The 19,554-nt window shown below is 29.4% G+C and overlaps 1 protein-coding gene across 1 annotated transcript; it reads left to right on the plus strand.

Annotated features, from left to right (window-relative positions):
• The first annotated feature begins 3,064 nt into the window (after positions 1 to 3,064).
• On the plus strand, positions 3,065 to 19,476 carry LOC132731502 (disintegrin and metalloproteinase domain-containing protein 10-like). The gene is made up of 18 exons (XM_060717697.1): positions 3,065 to 3,265; positions 8,015 to 8,150; positions 8,707 to 8,822; positions 11,331 to 11,493; positions 11,941 to 11,992; positions 12,313 to 12,447; positions 12,814 to 12,969; positions 13,292 to 13,460; positions 13,813 to 13,941; positions 14,191 to 14,324; positions 14,630 to 14,813; positions 15,170 to 15,323; positions 15,755 to 15,862; positions 16,195 to 16,294; positions 16,602 to 16,713; positions 17,173 to 17,301; positions 17,584 to 17,723; positions 17,975 to 19,476. The coding sequence occupies exons 1-18, from the start codon at positions 3,196 to 3,198 to the stop codon at positions 18,278 to 18,280; spliced, it is 2,493 nt and encodes an 830-aa protein (XP_060573680.1). The 5' UTR covers positions 3,065 to 3,195; the 3' UTR covers positions 18,281 to 19,476.
• The last annotated feature ends 78 nt before the right edge of the window (positions 19,477 to 19,554 follow it).

Here is a 19,554-nt window from a genome sequence, read left to right on the forward strand (position 1 = left end):
CTATTCATTTATTATTAGGTAAAAATGTCCTTTTTAACATTTGATTGCATGTAATAAAAAGAAAATTTGTTTAGTTTAGTGTAAGATCGAAATATATTTCACCTCATGAACACCAAAAGTTCACATTTCACTCGTGGCTGCGCCACTCGTGAAATATACCTTTTGGTGCTCACTCGGTGAAATATATTCCGATCTTACACTGAACTAAACAAATATCCTCTATATCATCCTTTAAGTTAGAAATTCCTATTGAATGTTAAACTATTTGTCATGAAAGTATCAGAATGTAAACAAAGTAGTTTTTGACTTCCATAAAATACAAAATAACTTTAACTGTACTACTTGCAAAAAGCAACAGAAACAAATGATGGTTCAGTTATCAGCGGAATAACCAATGATGCTAGTCAATAAATAATGTTTTGGAAACTATAACATAACACCAAAATGAAAGCTTTAGAGGGAAAAAAATTCTATTTCATTTATATTGCATTACTGTTCTTAAAAAAAAATCCCAACGATATATCAATCTGTATAAAACGAGTATTGCTTCTTTTTAGACAATATAAATTATCATACTTATTCAGTGAAATCGGTTTGAAAATGAATTAGTTAACAAACCTGGTCCAAAGAGCAAATTATTAAACAAATGATTGTCGCTTTGAAAAATATCTAGCTCTTGGTTACCCTAGAAAGTTACATTATCCCTTCGCATGGCGTGTTTCAACTAGTTATGGTAATCATTTTCCTGTTCAACTGGTTGCATATCTTGTATGACTGGATATTGTCAGAGGCTCTACTCTTACTTTGTTTATTTTACTCTTATGGTCTAATAAAAAAGAGACAAGATCACTTTAACGACACACCAAATGACCTTATCTTGGCTACTTAATTGCTACTGTTTTCGACTGATTAACACTTTTAAAGCTTATATTTTTCTGTTATCTCAGCAAACACATTCAATGAATAAAGACATTCTAAATATGATATTATAACAACTATTTTATTAAGAACATTTTGTTTCAAACAGGTAAATTGTTTTAATGTGGTTGTTCCCTATCGTATGTTATTATGCCTGATTAATTGTCACTTCCCTCGGCAGTGTAATGGATTACTAAAGATAATATCAATCAAAAGAATGGACACTTGTCATTGTATTTATGTCTGACCCTATTTTATTTGAGTGTATATTTATTGAAGTGTAAAGACATGTTTTCTATCTTTTTAGATACACAATTCGGAACTGAAAGTATTCAGTTCATTTAAATATGCACTCATTAAATAATGACTCCCTTTTGCATTGCCAATAAGCTTTTATAACATAAATTATTCCAAAAGTAATATTGGTTACCGATTATAACTATTAAAAATGATAATTCATTAGCTATATGTCCCTTTAATTAGAAGTATAAGAAATTGAATAAAGTAATGCATGTCATATCCGATCTTGAAGAGTTCTTTATTCATCATAAGAAAATGAACAAATGCATGTTTATTTAAATCAATATGTTATAACTCGGTGTAGTAGTTGCATTAAAGATAAATGCCAAACTTGCATAATATACTGAGTTTTGAAAAAACTCATAAGCTTTCATGTGATTCAAGTTACTTTTAATATCGTATGCTATAAATACCATGTTTGAACAAAAGTACAAGTGTTCTTAACAAGTTAAGGACATTTGACTGAATCATGCATTATTGATTTGACGTAGATTGTTAATCTAAACTTTTATAGACCAACTTGCAGGCATAATAAACTATGTCAATAACATTATCAACGTAAGACAATCCGGGTAATATAATGACTCATACAATACAAAAAGTGACATAATGAGTGCCATAAAGTTACGTGACGTATGCAGTTTGATATTCGCCATTGCTGAGTTCTAAGTTTAGGAAATCATTAAATCAACATACATTATAGAAAAATGTTGTAAACCTGCATATGCTAAACGCATTTTTCTTTTGCAATAGTTTTCACAGCTTTGGTATTTTTTTTGCAAGAACTGATTAACCAACTTCAGGCACATATACAATCTTACTTTCTTTATGTAACAATACAAAACGATGTATACGAAATTCCGTAATGTATATACCGGCTAAGAAATATTGTATTGCCTGATGTCGTAAACAAAAAATTGACCAATTGTATGAAAGCAAATTTAGAAATATAATAATATTATATGAAAACAAACTATGACTCATATAGTTTAATATTTTTAAATTAATCTTGTAGTTAGCGATTAAAATATATGATTGTAATGCAAATAAAAATCTTATGACTTAAGATACACACTTTGAAAAAACTATGAATGAAAAAAGACATTTGAAACTATTTACACTTGCATGACCTTGTAGTAAAGATATGCACATGCCGAATACTAGTGAATGTGAATAGAGACAATGTCTCTCAAATTTTATCAACAACATGTAAAACATGACAACATTATTTGACCTGTAATACAAGGTTAAAAAAGCTATAACGATAATGACTCTACAACTTAGGAGCCAATTATTGTTTCCTTAATGTTTGTCTGCTATGTCTTTATTGATGTCTTATCTATTATAAATCTATATTGAAGTACAACGAAGACACGCGTCTTAAATAACAAAACAAATGCAAATAAATAAATAAATATAAATAAATACAGGTAAATGAAAAAATAAAAATAGAAAAGGAAAATATAAATAGATAAATTAATTAATTAAATAATTGATTGATTGATCGATTGATTGATTAATTAATGGTTTTAATTATAATGGTATTGTTTATTGTTATATTTATGTTTAACCAAATGAATCAACCTATCTAAACATTATGAGTTAATTACATGTAACCATATCATTTTACATCAATATAACATACTAAATATTATAATTTTATGACAGTGTGAGATGGCATGTCATAAAAGATAAACCGGAAAGCCACCGCAAACAGAAGTAATGCGAACTTTACTATCAAATCGGAGCGGGTTTTATAGTTTTAACTGCGCATGTGTGGTAAGAGTATAGGTAGGAAAAAACTACCGTGATATAAAATATAGTTAAACTAGCTGAAGTTTTAGAGTAAACAGTTCAGTCGTAATGATAAACGCATGCATGGATATTACCATCTAAATGCAGACGAATAAATGATGTGCATTTTCATAATGGATAAAATAACTATTGTCAAACGTTGAGATTTATATAGAGTGCAAAATGAGACATCTAAATGTCGAGTTAATTTTGTTATTATTTCAGATAGCATTGTGTGCTAATTATGTTGCAGGTTTGACATAATTTTATTTTATTTTTTATTTTAACTTTATGAAAGTTTCATTTTTTTTTTCATTTTTTTTGAATTTTTTGTTTTCCATCTTTTCATAAACCTTTTAATGTACGTCATAGAATTAAAATATTAAATGCACGTTAGGAAAAAATTAAATAATTCAATTATATCTTTGAGAAATTCTGACTATGCTATTATGACTATCGAGAAATAATTTATTGATAAATAGCTACTCTTAAAAGTTGATTTCCATATCTAGCATACGAGCAAGGGGGTTATAGATCAAGATTTAATGCAAGTGATATTTTTTATGAACGATAGAATGTGCTATTGAAAAGTATTTTAGATTTAACAAATAAGAGAACACACAGCAAAAAAAAAAAAAAAAAAAAATAAAAAAAAAATGGAACTTTGTTATGTCGAGTATAAAATAAATTAAACAATATGTTTTTTTCCTGTAAACTGCGTCTGCAATGTTAGAAATATATATCTTGGGTGAAATATCAAAACGGGAATTGAATAAGACCTAAACGTGTAGTTATTTCTCTAAATGTATTATTTATCATTCCTTCAACACCTGTCAAATTTAATGGTCTTAGATAATTCTAGAATTCTTATGTTTAGAAAAAGTATAGGCCGATTGTTAGTGTCATTTATTAAATGTATGATTATACTGCCGTATTTCTAAGAAAGCAATTAAAATATTTATTTTACTACGATAACCGAGCAAAATTAACCTGGGGCAATTATTTTATGATTATCAAGTACATGTTTAATTATCCTTAGTGTTCCTTTGTAAGTGTTTCAATATATATAAAGAAACGAATATTTGTGTACATTAATTAATATTTCAACCGGATCAGTGTTAATTGTGATTCCATAATATAATATAAGTGATTTCATATTTTCAATTAGCTTGTTTTTGGTATATTTTATTTGCAAGTTGAAAAGATCTATACTTTGTCTTCTTTGTTAGATTTTTTCATCATTAACGTTTTTGTTTGTGTAAAGTAATGTGTTTATCCCAGATAAAGTTTATTTAAAAAAAACTTATTATTAAACGTGTTATATTAAATTATGTGTATCGTTGTGCAAGTGTTTTAAAAACAAAAGATTTTTTTTATCATTGTACAGTAGTTTATATCTCAAGCACTTAGAATTATATAGAATTATATTAAAGCGATGCACAATTTCAGTTTTTATTTCTTGCAAGATAAATAGTTTAATTCTGTAATACTATACCAATCAATTCCAGTAAGAAAAAAAAAGTATTCTTAGAAGCCGTGCAGTGTTGCATCATTACCGGTTTCAATAGTCATAATTGGATCAACATATCTAGGTGATTATCCCGGATACAGGTTTTTTTTTTCTCTCGAACTTTATCTATCAAATGTGTTATTGTGTAACAAACTTAAAATTGTACTTTGTAAGATACTGTACTATGTAAATCTGTTGGGTTTTATTATTTTGATTTATTTACAACTTACCAACATATTAAGATAAAAAAGTTGAATAATTTATATGATAAAAGAAAAGTAGCGAACGTGGGTTGTTCGATTTGTGATGTGTATTGTGCGATATCTAAAAAGAATTAAGTTAGATGAACATAACATCCCTTCAAAATGTTCTCCGCGGTTTGAAATACATAATTTTAATCTCTGAGTTATGAAATTCGTCACTGCACTCTGATTAGATAAACCTGGCAGAGCCAAGAACTTTTTAAGGTTTGGAAAAGGTAAAAGTCACATGGGGCTAGATCTAGAGAGTATGGTGAATGTTGCAAGACTTCAAAAATTTCTTCACAAACTCAGATGTGTGGTCTTGGTCCTTCTGGCAACTACAGGCCTTCTACCGTTTTTGGTCAACACTATTTTGTTTCCAATTTTTCTGACTTGCTCGAAATAAAAATAGTAAACCCATGTATCGTCATCAATAACAATGTTCAAAAATATTTTGATTGAAGTTTGAACATTGTCAGCAATTGCTAAGCGGTTTGGATTTGGTCATGTTAATATATGGGGTATTCATCTGGCTGAAATAGTTCATACTTTGAAAATACGCTTCAAAATGAAATGCATTTTTGATATCCTTGAATAGGGCAATTATTTCTTTTTTATGTGGGTGGAGGTAGGGGTGGGGTTGGATGGGGTGTTGGTGGAATTGAAAAGAAATAAAAAAAGATAAACATTCTGGTTAGCCACCAGAAGCTGTAAGAACTAAATAAAGGCACGTCGACACATTGACGCTTTGATTATAAAATTTGCATGAATGCACCACACTCAAGAATGGATATAAATCTTTTAATTTCAATGCAATACTAAATTTTATCTGGGTGATAAATCTACATAACCCGCTGTTGATCATTCATGTTTTATTTGAATACTGAAAGTGTTTTGTAAGCGATTTTTAAGTCGAAAAAAAATAACTTCATCTAAAATCAATTATTTTATTTAAAAGTGTATATATTAACAAGATCGCCTTCAACATTGTAGATAAACCATTTTTATCAAAGCCATTATTATTAAAGATAAGTATCTTTTTCAATTATGAGAGGTGTTGAGCTGTTAAAAACTTAACTCACAAGTGTGCAAAACCATTGTTTTATTGCTGATCAATGTTATATTATTGTTATCAAACAAAACGTGTTTCATTCACTTATTTATAACTAAAACATGGCTTATCAAATATCGGTTGAAACACACTTGAAACCATTTAATTTTGTTCTGAAAGTATATTGTTGATTGATCATATTAAGTACCAAAACCTTATCTTATAGATCAATATGATAAAACATTTTTGTTGGTTTAGTTGAATTAAGAAGGAATATTATTAGAGCTAAAATAGTATGAAATGACGACGTCTGTTGGAATATTGCTGATTTATTTATATATATCAACGTGTTCATGAAACGTTGTTTTGAGCACGGTAAATTTAGTTATACAAGATAGCACAGATAAATCACGTTTTATACTTAAGTTGTTGCTTTGTTACCTCACTTACACTATCGTACGAAAGATCGGTGGTGACATATAAACTTCTTGAGTTTTCGGAATTATTTTCACGAATTCACTATTTCAATTTCATAAATTCACGATTTCAATATACAGAATTCACCATTTTAACTTATGGAATTCACGATTTCAACTTGGTGAAGATGAAAATTTGAATTCGTGATGTTCAAAACATGATATCAGAAAGTTGAAATAATGTAATCATGAACCAAAGACTAAAACATATTTTTGGCTCATATAGTTCTAAGATCAAACTTCGCCCTTTAAGTTTAAAAAAAAACAACAAAAAAACGTCTTATATGACAGTCAGACGATTTTAATATAGCTTTTGTATTATCCTTAAACTTTTTGAATGTTGATAAATTATGTGAGCGCTTACGGTTGTTCATTGATATCTCTCAGTAATATATTTTAATATACAAAGGCATTATTTGATTTAATCTTAATCACATAGAGGGAGTTAAGGTTATGATGTTTGATTTGTGTCATGTCGTTTTTTTCGCTCCGTGAGGCACCAGAGAAAAACAAGAAAATAAGACAAAGCAACCACTTTGGTAAGGTGTCCACTTTGTCGTATTTCAGTGTTTTTGTCTTGCGCCCCGCGGAGCGAAAGTACAACATGTCACACACAAGTTACCATAATTTTTACTACATTTTACTTTTGCAAGAACAGCAATGATATCAAATTATAAGCCTGATATTGTGTACTTTACTAGCTATATTTTCTTTCTTCTGTTTTTTATATTTCATGAATGTATTTTCATTTTATGACAGATTGAATTACATTATATGGGAACGTTTAAAGTATAAATTGAATCAGTAGTATTTAAATTACTCCGTAATTAGCCGCATTTACCCATTTTTAACTTTACAAGGGGTATACTTGATAATGGTTTATAAATATTTAATCTTTATGAAAAAATATTATTTTAATGTCAGTTTGACATTTGTATAAACTAGAGTATGAATAATGATTTATATACAATTGTATTTCATACCAATAATTTAGTCTTTATCTAGACCCATGATATATTATTACATATAATTGAATATTCTACGATGTTCTTAGTACAGTCATAATATGTTTTACACATAGACATAGGTATCATTATTTTACATAACTCATGATTTTATCAACCAGACAGTTTGATAAGAGATAATAGAACACTTTATATTGTATCGTCTCCTCAGAAAAACTCTATGATATATTTTTTGTCAGTTTTAAATATTAAAATTTAAAATGATTTAAAATGTTTACGTAATAAAGCTCTCCTATTTAAAGCAGTTTGCATCTTTTTAGTTGTTCCTCGCAAAAGTATTGCATTCCTCTCAAATGTATGTTCTTATGTAATAAAAATAAAGTATACGCGATTTTAAAACAGTTATCTTGTGGTTTTGTTTATTATGTTTTTATTTAAAATGCAGGTGGTCGAAAGTCTTTTCTGTTTACTTTGTGGTAAAATAATGTAATTCGTTGATGATTCTTCTGTTACTTTGATTCCGATAAACTTGAATATTTCAAAACATATCAAACATGCATAGAATCGTCAGCAAAGGAATTGTAGCTTTTGTATATTATGAACAATGTGTACTGTAATTGTTTACATGCATGTGTGTGGCAATATTATAGTACAAGGTGTACAAGGTGTACATTTGTCTATTTAGCGGTATACTTGATTAGGATAATATATATACCTTTGTGTAATTTTCGAATGCCCTCTGTCTTATTTTGATACAGGAAAGGAAGAGCTTTTGGACAAGCGTTTGTTGTACTATGAGCCACTACATTACGATATAGATGACCTTCACCTTTTACATACAAAAAGCGGCAAGTCGGGAGGTTTAATCCGATTTAAATTGAATGCGTTTAAAAGGTGCGTGCTTTGCACTAGTATGTTCATTTCTTTATTCTGAATGCTACATTAATGGCAAGAAAATTACTGAACATTTCCATTTGAAAAAAGTTAATAAATAGCATATATAATCAAATTGTTTATAAGATAAATGCCAGATATGCCGTTATGACAATACATTTTCTGCTTTGGAGACCTTTTATGCATGACATAAGCGTCAAGATATATGCAAAACAAAAAATGGCAAGATATAAACTTGCTTAAATACAGCAACTCGGGATTGACGAAATGAGAGTAATATTCATCAATTTACGAGTTTGCTTTAAAAAAAAATGTACGTATACTGTCAAAACTTGCATAATTTGAGAACAGTGTATTATGGTGTGCCCTTCTTATATTGCTAAGACGCCGCATGTCAAATGGACTCATGATTTGTAGTTTGCCAGACAGCACTATTAATATCTGTTAGATATGAGATATTTTAAATCATTTATTTTTCTACAGTTTTGCTTGATTAAACACAAATATATCAAAACGCTGATATTCAATGCCTTAACTTATATTAAAATGATTTCAGAAACTTTTCTCTTGAATTAAAAAGAAGTGTACAGTCAACATCAAACATTATTCTGCATCACAAAAAGAAAACCACCACGCCAGATCTGTCATTTGTTTATACTGGAAAGGATACAGGTTGGTGTCAGTGTACAATTTCTTTAATATGTTTTATTATCAAAAGGAAAATGTATTCTATTGGATCAATGATTTTGAACAGTATAAGATATCATTTTCGATACATGTGTACACTTTTGTTAGATATTATCAACTGCAAACAGTTGATAAATCAAACGTGCATGCATTGTTTAAAGACAAAAACACACATTTTGCTGATAACACATAAAAGAGACATGTACATTTGTTTTGCTTTGATGAATAAAACGCTCAATATGTGTGTCAAGCGTTGTTGACAATAAAAACGCTTTGATCATATTTAATCTCTTGTTTATCATACAATCCCTAATAACTTAAACGTTTGTTTGATGATTACTATCATACATGTTAAAAGTTTTTCAATAGATAATTCCCGTGTCGTCTTAATCGAAATTTTATTGCCCAAAATGTGCTTGCATAAGGGTTTTTGAACGGATCTGTAATGCATAATCAAATATTATTCATTCAGGTTTGGTACATGCTTTAGATACAATATTGACTCAAATAATATCAGCAACGAACGAAACAAAATATTGTAATTATGTGGAAAAATGTCTTACGGTTTTATTTCATTTGAAATTATGTTATTAAAAAAATCTTACAATACCATTTAACTTTTATACTTGTCAATCCGGCAAAGCCTTTTTTTGCCTTGGGCTCATCTAGTAATGTTTATTATCTTATTTAGTTTATTCTTAAAGCTTAAATGCCATATCCAGCTAATTTCGGGCAGTTTGATTCAAAGTTTTTCACAAAGTTAATATGAAACATTTTAAACGCATTTTTGTAATAAAAAGGAAATAAAAACTTATTTTTTACTTTGAAATCGCTATTGTAAGTTATCAATTTATGTCCGATTCGATAGCATAAATTACACCATCCCTTTATTCTTTATTACTAATGGAGGTTGCTGTTAAAATATATTTTGTCTACAATAGGAACATTTTCCAGCCATATTTTAAATATTAATAAAACCAACTTGATATTCCTTTTGAAATATTCTTGGACAAAATAGTTGATAGAGTTCTAAGTGAATAAGTATGAACAGTTATATGATGTGAAAAAATAAGTTGTTCTAGAACAGTTGTTTTTATCTGCAATATAAAGATATGTAAAATTAAATCTCATCATGTATCTCACAATTATAAACTATATCCCCATATAAGTAAATTATATACTATCAACATAACATAAACCTTTCCATTATGGACCAAATCACTTTCATTAAAATACTTGGACTACATACTAGTTAGCGCTAGAGAATTTAAGTTTCAAAATCCCCGCTGACGCAAAGTATTTTTTTCATACAGTTAAGAATAACGCAACGTTGATATTCCAATATTGCATTTATTCTCAACATGAAAATAGCCAGTTTTTGGAATTGTGTTTAACTTACAGTTTAAATGTCAGGAAAAGTTATCATTTTGATGCGTGGTTAATATATCAAAAGAAGGTTATCATAATGAGATATTCAACATTGATATACAATGTAAAAATAGTTACTAGGTAATATATCATTTAATGAAAAGATAATGTATTGCAATGATAACAAATACACCAAAGGACTTTAAGACAGATTACATCTCCGAAATATTGTGAAAACTTGATAAATGTAAAAAGCCCATTTTATGTGAACGTAACGGATCTTGCTATCGTTTATCGCCTCTTATCATAAAACTGTGCTGTTGAAAATTGAATTGCTGTTTTAAAAGAATAAAATAATTTTAGAATCGGTGATAAACTGTGATTAAAACTCTTTAACATAATGTTAATATAATAACCAGTATTTTAATTTTGATCATGAATTTCAAAGCACATATTCCTAAAATCAAAAGCGAAAAAATATTTTTTTATTCAAGCAAACCTGGAATACACATTTCTTTTGTCTATTTCTTTTCATAAAGATTTTTATAATTCGTTTTTAAGCCTAGCATTACACGAATATTAAAATCTAGACATGTGTATATGTGTGTTTTCAACTAAAATATCCCAATGTATAAATGTCTTTTTTAAGTTTTGTATATTTTATTCATTTCGAAAAATATTGCAGTTATGTATTTGTACCTAACAATAGATACATGTTATATTTAATTATTTAATAACATTTTATTTGATAGAATATAAACATGGACTGTACATAAATTCATATAATTTCAGACAATATACAAAAGGTTTGGGTGGAAGGTAATTACAGGAGTTTCTCAGGCTGTTCCCTAATAAACGACCTGGCTATATTTTTAACATTAATTTCATATTCCCATTTGACATATATTACATATTATTTGTAGACAATTTGATACATTGTTATCGAAAGCACGCAATCGAAAACGGCTTGTATATTTATTTTAATTTGGATATTTTTATACAGTTTGACTACATTTGCCGTAAGGCAACATTTTTCATATGATGATTAATATTGAATAAAACCCATTAGGTTCTGTCATATATCTTTGAAAATATTGTTTAATTTTACGACCTATTGTTTTCAAGATTATCCTGGGAGTGAAGCAAAAATAGCTGTAATCAATGGAACATTGCAAGGAAAACTAATTCATCCCGGAGAAACCATTTATCATATTGCTCCAAGTTCCTGGTTGTTCAAACAGCCAACACCATTTCATACAGTGATATACTCTGAAAAAGACTATCTATGGTATGATATTTTATAAACATTATTCACAAATGTTTTTGTGCTCTGTATTATACAACCATTGATGAAGAAGAACGAGTATTATTGTTGGAGGGTCAGTAGTATGGTACTTGCACGATATTATTTTCTTATCGCAAACTACATTCTTAATTCTGTTCTATCGTCGGGTTTTCTCAGATGCAGGTCTTTCTATTGAAATAAATCTTGAATGAAACGAATATATAATAATAATATATAATAAAATGATGTTTTTCCTTCATTATGACAGTTTTATTAATTGATAAAAACATATTTAACATAAACACCTCAGATCATGCACACTTAAATGGTATACAAACGCCTTTATGTTATAAGTAAGAAAACACATTCCCAAGATTTCATATGAAACTTCAATATGACTCCTGTGAGAGTAAAACATCGTTTTCAATTCTAATTCTCTACTTTTTCCAGGAATCACACATTCCACTCTGATTGGGTACAAAATGCAGGGAGTAAGACTCAGGTTTGAAACTATTCAGATACTACAATGCACCTAGCCAATGTAAACCAAAACAATATGAGTGTAAATTTTCAAGGCAACAATGTGTATACTCAGTTTAATTGATAATCTGCTTATTTGAGGACATAAACATTTGCAATACTTCTAAAGAAAGGTTATCTTTCACAATACAACAAACATTAACTAAATCAATACATAATGCCATTTATTTATCATACATTATGTTTTTCTTACAAACTTCATTAGACAAAAATGTTGTTTTTGTTAATATAAAACCTTATTAACAATAAAAATCTACTAACGATGATTGTTTTGTCATGAAGTTGATGAATAATAAGCCAAGAGGCAGACGAAAACGAGATTTACTCCCACCATCTAACGGACAAGATCATCATGTGTGCACGGTTAAATTAACAACTGACACAACTGTGTGGAAATATTATATGAATTTAAATAAGGTAAATTTGTTTTTGGACATTTGTTATCATTGAAATAAGTTTCGCTTCTCTACACTTTTTCAATCGAATAATAAAAAATGAAATGTTTTTATGTCATAAAAAGTAAATTGATAAATATAAAAGTAGTTAAGACATGCTATGGTTCATTTCCAGAGGCACATTGTAGATAAAAAACAACATATGAACCGGAAAAAGTCATATTAGTAAATTAAGAAAATTTACACTTCATCAAGCTTAACTGTGGCAATTTTTCTTTTTGGCTTCCACGTTATACTTACTAAAGTATACTTTTGAGATAAAATAAACGAGTGATTATTTCTGTTTACTATTTCTCAAACAAGCTTTATTTCTTATTTTACTACACAGAACGATGATAAAAGTCACTATGACATTTTGTTCTTGTTGGAGAATCATGTGTCTGAAGCAAATAAGGTCTTCAAAAATACAGAATTTACATTAAATCAAGGACAAGACACAGAGGAAAAATTGAAAGGAATTCAGTTTGAAATAAGAAAGATAAAGGTATATTATATAAATATGCTTTACAAACGTTGCTATCAGACATTTTTGAAGTAAAAATATTACAAAAGAAATTTTTTTAAAGTTTATTCGATGATATGTATAATATAGCAAGGTGTTATGTGATAATTAAGCATAGATATATTACATGAATGTAAATGAAACATTAAAGCTTTCGTACGTTTAACTTTGTTATCTTCGCTAGGATGTTACAGCATTTGAAAAGTCCATATGTCTTGTTAACCAAAAATTAGATATTAATAAAATGCAACGAGCCATTTTAAACTAAATTATGTCTCTTTTCCCACCTATTAATTGTAAACAGATTATGACAAATATGGATTGCGACGGTAATAACACATCTGTTTTATGCCGAGACGACCTAAAAGGACAAGTCCTGCTTGACAAGTTTGCTGATGAAGAAGAAGAAGAAAGTCTCTCTGATTCCGATTATTACTATAATCATGATTTTCATGATGCTGACTACCAAGGAGGTAGGTGTACTTTAAAATGGAGCGATGATCTTGTGGATCTCAATCATGAAATCGTGACTTCTAGTATCTAGGACCACGGCCATGTTGCATCGTATGACACCAAGAAAGTGGGTTCGAGACTGGTTCAAATAGGCTACAAGTTTTTTTTTTTTAAATTTCGAGTTTAAATAAATAATATTTACAGTAAGTATTTTTGATCAACTTCCGACAAATTTAGATATATTAAACGATTCATTGTCATTGTTACTGTATCTTGATATTCTTTGGTTATAATTTAGTACATCTGTTACAGCCAGACATATAACTGATGTTTTGTTTGATAACTGCGTTTTTCTTTTCATTTGTTTAACAGATGCTGCATACAAAGATGACGAATATCTAACAACAGAATCAAAGTATTGTTTGTCTTTCCTTATCACAGCTAGAGTGTTGTATATCAACAGAAGTCCTCTTCTTGGTTTAGCATTTCAGCCATCAAAAGGTAAGTACTTTCTTTAACAAAAATGACAAGCAAGCATTTGTTATTACAGGAAGATAGATATGTTATCCAGTTTAAGTCAATGTGTAGATTTTTTTTATGTTGTTGTCAAAATTCATCGGATTTCGACGCCTTGGCATAACTTAATAGAATGTTTCAACATTCTTTTATTGATGTTGTTGTGTTACTCAAGGTGGTATGTCGTATGATCGTCAACAATCGATATTATTTCACTATCAATATTATTTACAGACAAAGATGGGGGAATATGTTCTAACATAAACAATGGATTCATCACATTATTTCAAGAAACTACACAAGCATTACCAGCAATGGTTACACAATTGGTGTTTACACACGAAGTTGCACATGCATTTGGCGCACTAGTAAGAACAATTGTCTTAAAAGTAATAGTTTGTTTTGATATAATGGTGAAATGTCTTACCGACGACTTTTGTGATAACTTTAAAATTAAGTAAATGCTTTACTAGAGAAGTTTTGTAAATTCTTGTTTTGAAAATGCAACTAAACTGGAGGTGAACAATACAAATCCTATAACACAGAGTACAGAATATAGAATCTATAATAAGAGAACTTGATTAAAATATGTCTGTATCAATTTATTCATAAAAACAAATATTCTAAATTGAGCGTAGTATATCTGAAATGCATTTTGCCTTTTACTTTTAAGCATGACACTATGCAGGAATGCGCAGGTTTTAATCTGAAAGAGGAACCAGTCGACGGCTTTTATTTGATGCATAATGTCGCACAACGCGGAGACAAACCAAATCACCATAAACTATCACCTTGTAGTCTTAAATATATATCAAGAGCGCTGTCTATGGACGACAAATCAACAACTTGTTTTACTGGTATGACTACTTGACTAGTGTGATTTTTAAAATAAAATAGTTAAAGATGTTACAAAAGTCATTTACTGCTAGGCGTTATATTTAAAACCTTATAGGTGGAGCAGGTATTTGGGTGAAAAAGTTACGTTTAGCTATATATAGTTTTAGGTAGTGAATAACCAATTTTATAGTTTATCATTTTATCAGATAGTGAGTTTCCAACCTAATTTTCAGACAATATTTCAATAAGAAATGAGTTACTTATTTGATGTTTAGCAATATTTTTCATATAGTAGAGAGCTATTAGATATTCAAACATAATTATTGTTCAGCAATAAGTGAGTACCAATTTAATATATAGCCATATAATTCACCAGGTAGTGAGTTACCATATTGTGGTAATGGTATAGTTGAAGACGGGGAGGAATGTGACTGTGGTAACGACTGCTATACAGGTAAAGATGCTTGCTGTCATTCCCATAATGCAACTGAGGGTTTAAAATGTATGCTAAAAGCTGCGGCACAATGCAGGTGATACATAAAGGGTATTGTTTTAATACATTTAATAGTGTAGGATACATGATTAATTGACGTTGCAAGTCAATTAAGTAAGATCATAATGAGACCATAATAAGACCATGTCAAACTTGTCAAACAGGATTGACTACGCTCTTCAGTACCTACTTAATCATGCAGTGCATCTGTGACATTTCAGGAACATTTTTAGTTGAAATATTCATTTTGACGCAAATTAAGTAAAATTATATAAATATTTATTTCATTTAAATCCAGTATGTTGTGTTTTAAATACTTATTCGTTTACCATAAATGTCGTTTGAGCGTTTACTAATATAATGCAGTACGCAGCCTGTGAAATACTGAATACATGAAGTGTCCAAATACAAAAATTAAATATTTTAAATGACTTGTCATTTTAAAAAAAAATCTTCATTTTATTTCAGTCCAAGTCAAGGACCATGTTGTGACAGCAGTATTTGTCAGTTTATAAATAAATCAGAGAATTTTGTGTGTCAGAACTCTAAACCATGTGTCGACGAATTATACTGCCAATATCCTTTTCATCAAAACTATGTACAAAATCTAGATGCTACTACAAAACATTTTGAAATGATAATCTTCATATGAGCATCATATTCTCCTAAGCATACGATTTAGATTATGAAGAAAGTACGAAAGTGATAATTTCGTTAACCACAACCTTAATAGGAATAAAACAAGTATAGGATTTTCTTATGAACATTATAAACGGTTTCACGAAGCAGGCACAAACGATTTTGCTGTTTCATTCTTGTTAAGTCAGGGTTCATTTGTTTCACCTTGCCAACTTCCTTTACTAAAATATGTTATAATACAAAATTCAAGTTCCTTAACTCTTTCGCACTGGAGAGATGTACGGTCCTAAGTGCCCACCGCCACGTTTAGATCAACAGCGAGAAGATGGTTTTATATGCAGCAGAAATGGACGTGTTTGTGACGCAGGGGTAAATCTTTACCTTAATGCTATATAATATAAGCAAACTTTAAATGATAAATATTGGGTGCATTTCTAGATACAGTTGTGTGTTAAGTATTTCGGTTCACATATAGTGCTGTCATCAATAATTCAATTTGCTACATAATTAAAAATCAAACGCATTTTAATATCACATAATTTTAGCTACATGGTTTTCATTTAATGGTAAAGCGAAAAGATTTCGGGGCACTTATCCGCATATGACATGTCAAATCATATCAGTTATCCATTTTATTGAGACAGTATTGTTTTGGGTTTCTTTGTACATGTTGTAGTGCTGTAATGCGTCGATATGTAAACTGATACAATGGCGAGAATGCTTGATGTCCAATGATAATGAAAACCTAACTATTGAACAGAAAGAGGAGCTGTGTTATATTGGCTGTCGTAAGTTAATCTCAACTTACTACCTACAAAAACTGTTTGTAGTTCTGCAATGTGATAGCCTTAGTAAACTTTTAATCTATTGCAATTCTTATATTTGATGTTACTTTTACATTTGAACAAAATATACTATGTTAAGGATAACAAATGCTATTTGACCATTTTCCGAAATGGCAAATGCGTGCTTACAAATTGACAAATATATTGATATATTAATATACTTCAATTTGTAATAAAACATATTCCTAAAATTCTAAATGAATTGTTTTCGCAATAAGTTACCAGGTCTAGAGTAGAAATATATGAAAACTTACTTGTTTTGCACAATTATAAGTTCATGACCTGTCAATGTTTGAAAGGATAGGTTACGTTTGTGTTTATGACATGCATGAGTATTTGTCATATAGTCCATATTCTTTACAATGTGTGACTACTTTTCAAAGACCGTTTTTAACATTTCAGGGAGACGACGGTCTGATGAGTGTATCAGTTCACACGATATAGACAAGGTTAAACAACATCCTGAATTCATGGCCTTGTTATCAAATATTTCAAGTAATGCAACAATTCGTCCCGTACAGCTTCCAACTGGCAAGTAGTATTTCTTCAATATTCACTTAATCTTATATTAATAATAAAAAAAACAACAACAAATGGCGAGAACAGGTTTTTGCTTACCCGTGCCCCCGTTCTGCGACTTTTGTGCCTAACCTTTTTTTCGACGCCTTGCTGCGCCTCTTTCGAATGTTTTGTGTGGCTGAAGTTTGTCGAGTTGTCTTGTTGCTTCATTTTATTTAAGCACAGTGATCTATGAGTAAATCATGGTCCTTGAGGCATTCATTAAATAATAAGTAGAAGTATTCGTTTTTACAGGCACACCTTGTAACAAGGACACTGGCTATTGCGACGTACAAAAACGGTGTCAAGTTGCTGGACCTGATACACCATTGCCTAGAATGAAACATTGCCAACCTGGTACTAAATGTGAAGGAAACATTGTATCTATTTTAAGAGTGAGTACTACTAGTATGTAAATTAAATGATAAAACTCCTTAATGTCACACCCATTTTAAATGTAAAATTCACCAATAACAAGACAAGTAAAAACCAAAAATAAAAAAAACCGGTATCAATGTGTAAATGGCATTGTAGATGGGAGAATAAACAAACTTTGAATACAACTCCATTTTTGTTGCGGACTTATACATAATTTAATGCTATGATACACTTTTATTTTTTCAATTGTAATATATTGTCTTTTCAGCATTATTGGTGGGCAATCTTGCTAGCAGGTGTCGTCGTATGTATATTTCTGTTCTTCAAACTATTCAAGAGGTTTTCTGTTCATACAAAAAGTAGCAACCGAGACATAGACTTTCAACGAAATCCTCATAAAACATTACATCAGTCAGACAATCGCAATGATGTGAAACATACTAAGGACAGATTATTATCTTCATTTAAAATTGTTAGAGCACTTTGGAAGCGAACGTATACAGGACCTGGTCATAGTAATTCTGAATTGAATACCTTTGGCGAGGAGTTAGAAGCGTTGAACAACAACCCATGACCTTAGGTCGTAGCAGTGCAGGAATATCATCAGTAACTTTATTGAAAAATATAAAAAAAGGACAGAAAAAGACATACGGCATAAATTGTGTGAAAAGAAGTATCAATATTAATATGAAGAAATTGTGGTTTTATGCAAGTGTAATAATACATTATTAATTGATTTACATTTTGAAATAAACAAATTTCATTTATGTTGAGATCGTGTGCAGGAAACATTATGGTTTTATTAGGCTAGCAAAATGCATTTTCTCAAATGACAGAAAGAATTGATCCGTGCCCAACTTGGTCACTTAAATGTTTCTTCAGTAGACATTATTACTGTTTTGTGCTTAATCGACAGTGCTTTAAAATAAGCTACAAATAGTTTATATAAACAATCATATTTCTTTCGTCAGAGTAATGAATTTTCTGTGGCTGTGTATAAGTGGTGTGAGTAAGCCAAAGGAAAGTGTTGTCATTGTGTGATGACCGGTTTGGATTTTCTTCTTATTTTCATGATAATAAGTCAACACCTGTTCATTGTCAAACGTATTGTTTCCTTTTGATGTTTTGTTTTCAACAAATTACCTCAGTATCATATACAGAATCGTAGTTATAATGTTACCATTGACTAATGCATTATTGTGTAACCATACAGTCCCATTATTTGTAGCTTTACTTGATACATTATTTGTATTGACGTAAGGTTGATATGATATGTTGTAGTTAAATTAGTTATAACACGAGTTTAGGCTAAAGTCCGTGCAAAAAAATTATCACTATTTGCACTGCTAAGAAACACATCAGCTTCTGGTGATAAGAAGTTGAATTGAAAAAGCTTGGAAGTAAAAGGTATGTGTAATCGTAATAAAGCTATAGAAAAATACACACGAGTCGAATACAAGTTATACGTAAAAATGGATTATTTTTTATTATAAATCTATTGTAACAAATGAAATACAAAGGAAAAATTGTGCAAGAATTATTTTATCTGTGTTCTTTCAATGTGTTTTACATTTTTTCTGTTTGTTACTAGATTGTTAAAGAGAAAAAAACTCATTTTTGCAATGAGTTCTTTCTTTTAAGTAAAGTACTAGTAAATTTAATTTAGTAAATAACTAATTTTAATGTTCATTGTATTATTTTGCATAAATGTTCATTTTATGTATATTTAGAAATGGTCCAAAACATTTCAATGTCCAATAAAAATGTTAAACTTTATACAAAAGTATGTATTTTTATTTTGTTATAATAAAATGTAAAAAAAATCTATTGTCATTTCATTGTTGAAAA

This window comes from Ruditapes philippinarum, unplaced genomic scaffold, assembly GCF_026571515.1.
Source record: "Ruditapes philippinarum isolate M1 unplaced genomic scaffold, ASM2657151v2 ctg5138_1_1_1_1, whole genome shotgun sequence".
Classification (NCBI taxonomy): domain Eukaryota; kingdom Metazoa; phylum Mollusca; class Bivalvia; order Venerida; family Veneridae; genus Ruditapes; species Ruditapes philippinarum.

What these genes read in the sequence shown, in the direction of transcription:
- LOC132731502 (XM_060717697.1), top strand. Translation starts at nt 3,196, where the DNA reads ATGAGACATCTAAATGTCGAGTTAATTTTGTTATTATTTCAGATAGCA. An exon ending in ATGCAGGGAGTAAGACTCAG is followed by an intron (nt 11,993 to 12,312) that starts GTTTGAAACTAT and finishes TTTGTCATGAAG; the next exon opens with TTGATGAATAATAAGCCAAG. An exon ending in ATTATATGAATTTAAATAAG is followed by an intron (nt 12,448 to 12,813) that starts GTAAATTTGTTT and finishes TTTACTACACAG; the next exon opens with AACGATGATAAAAGTCACTA.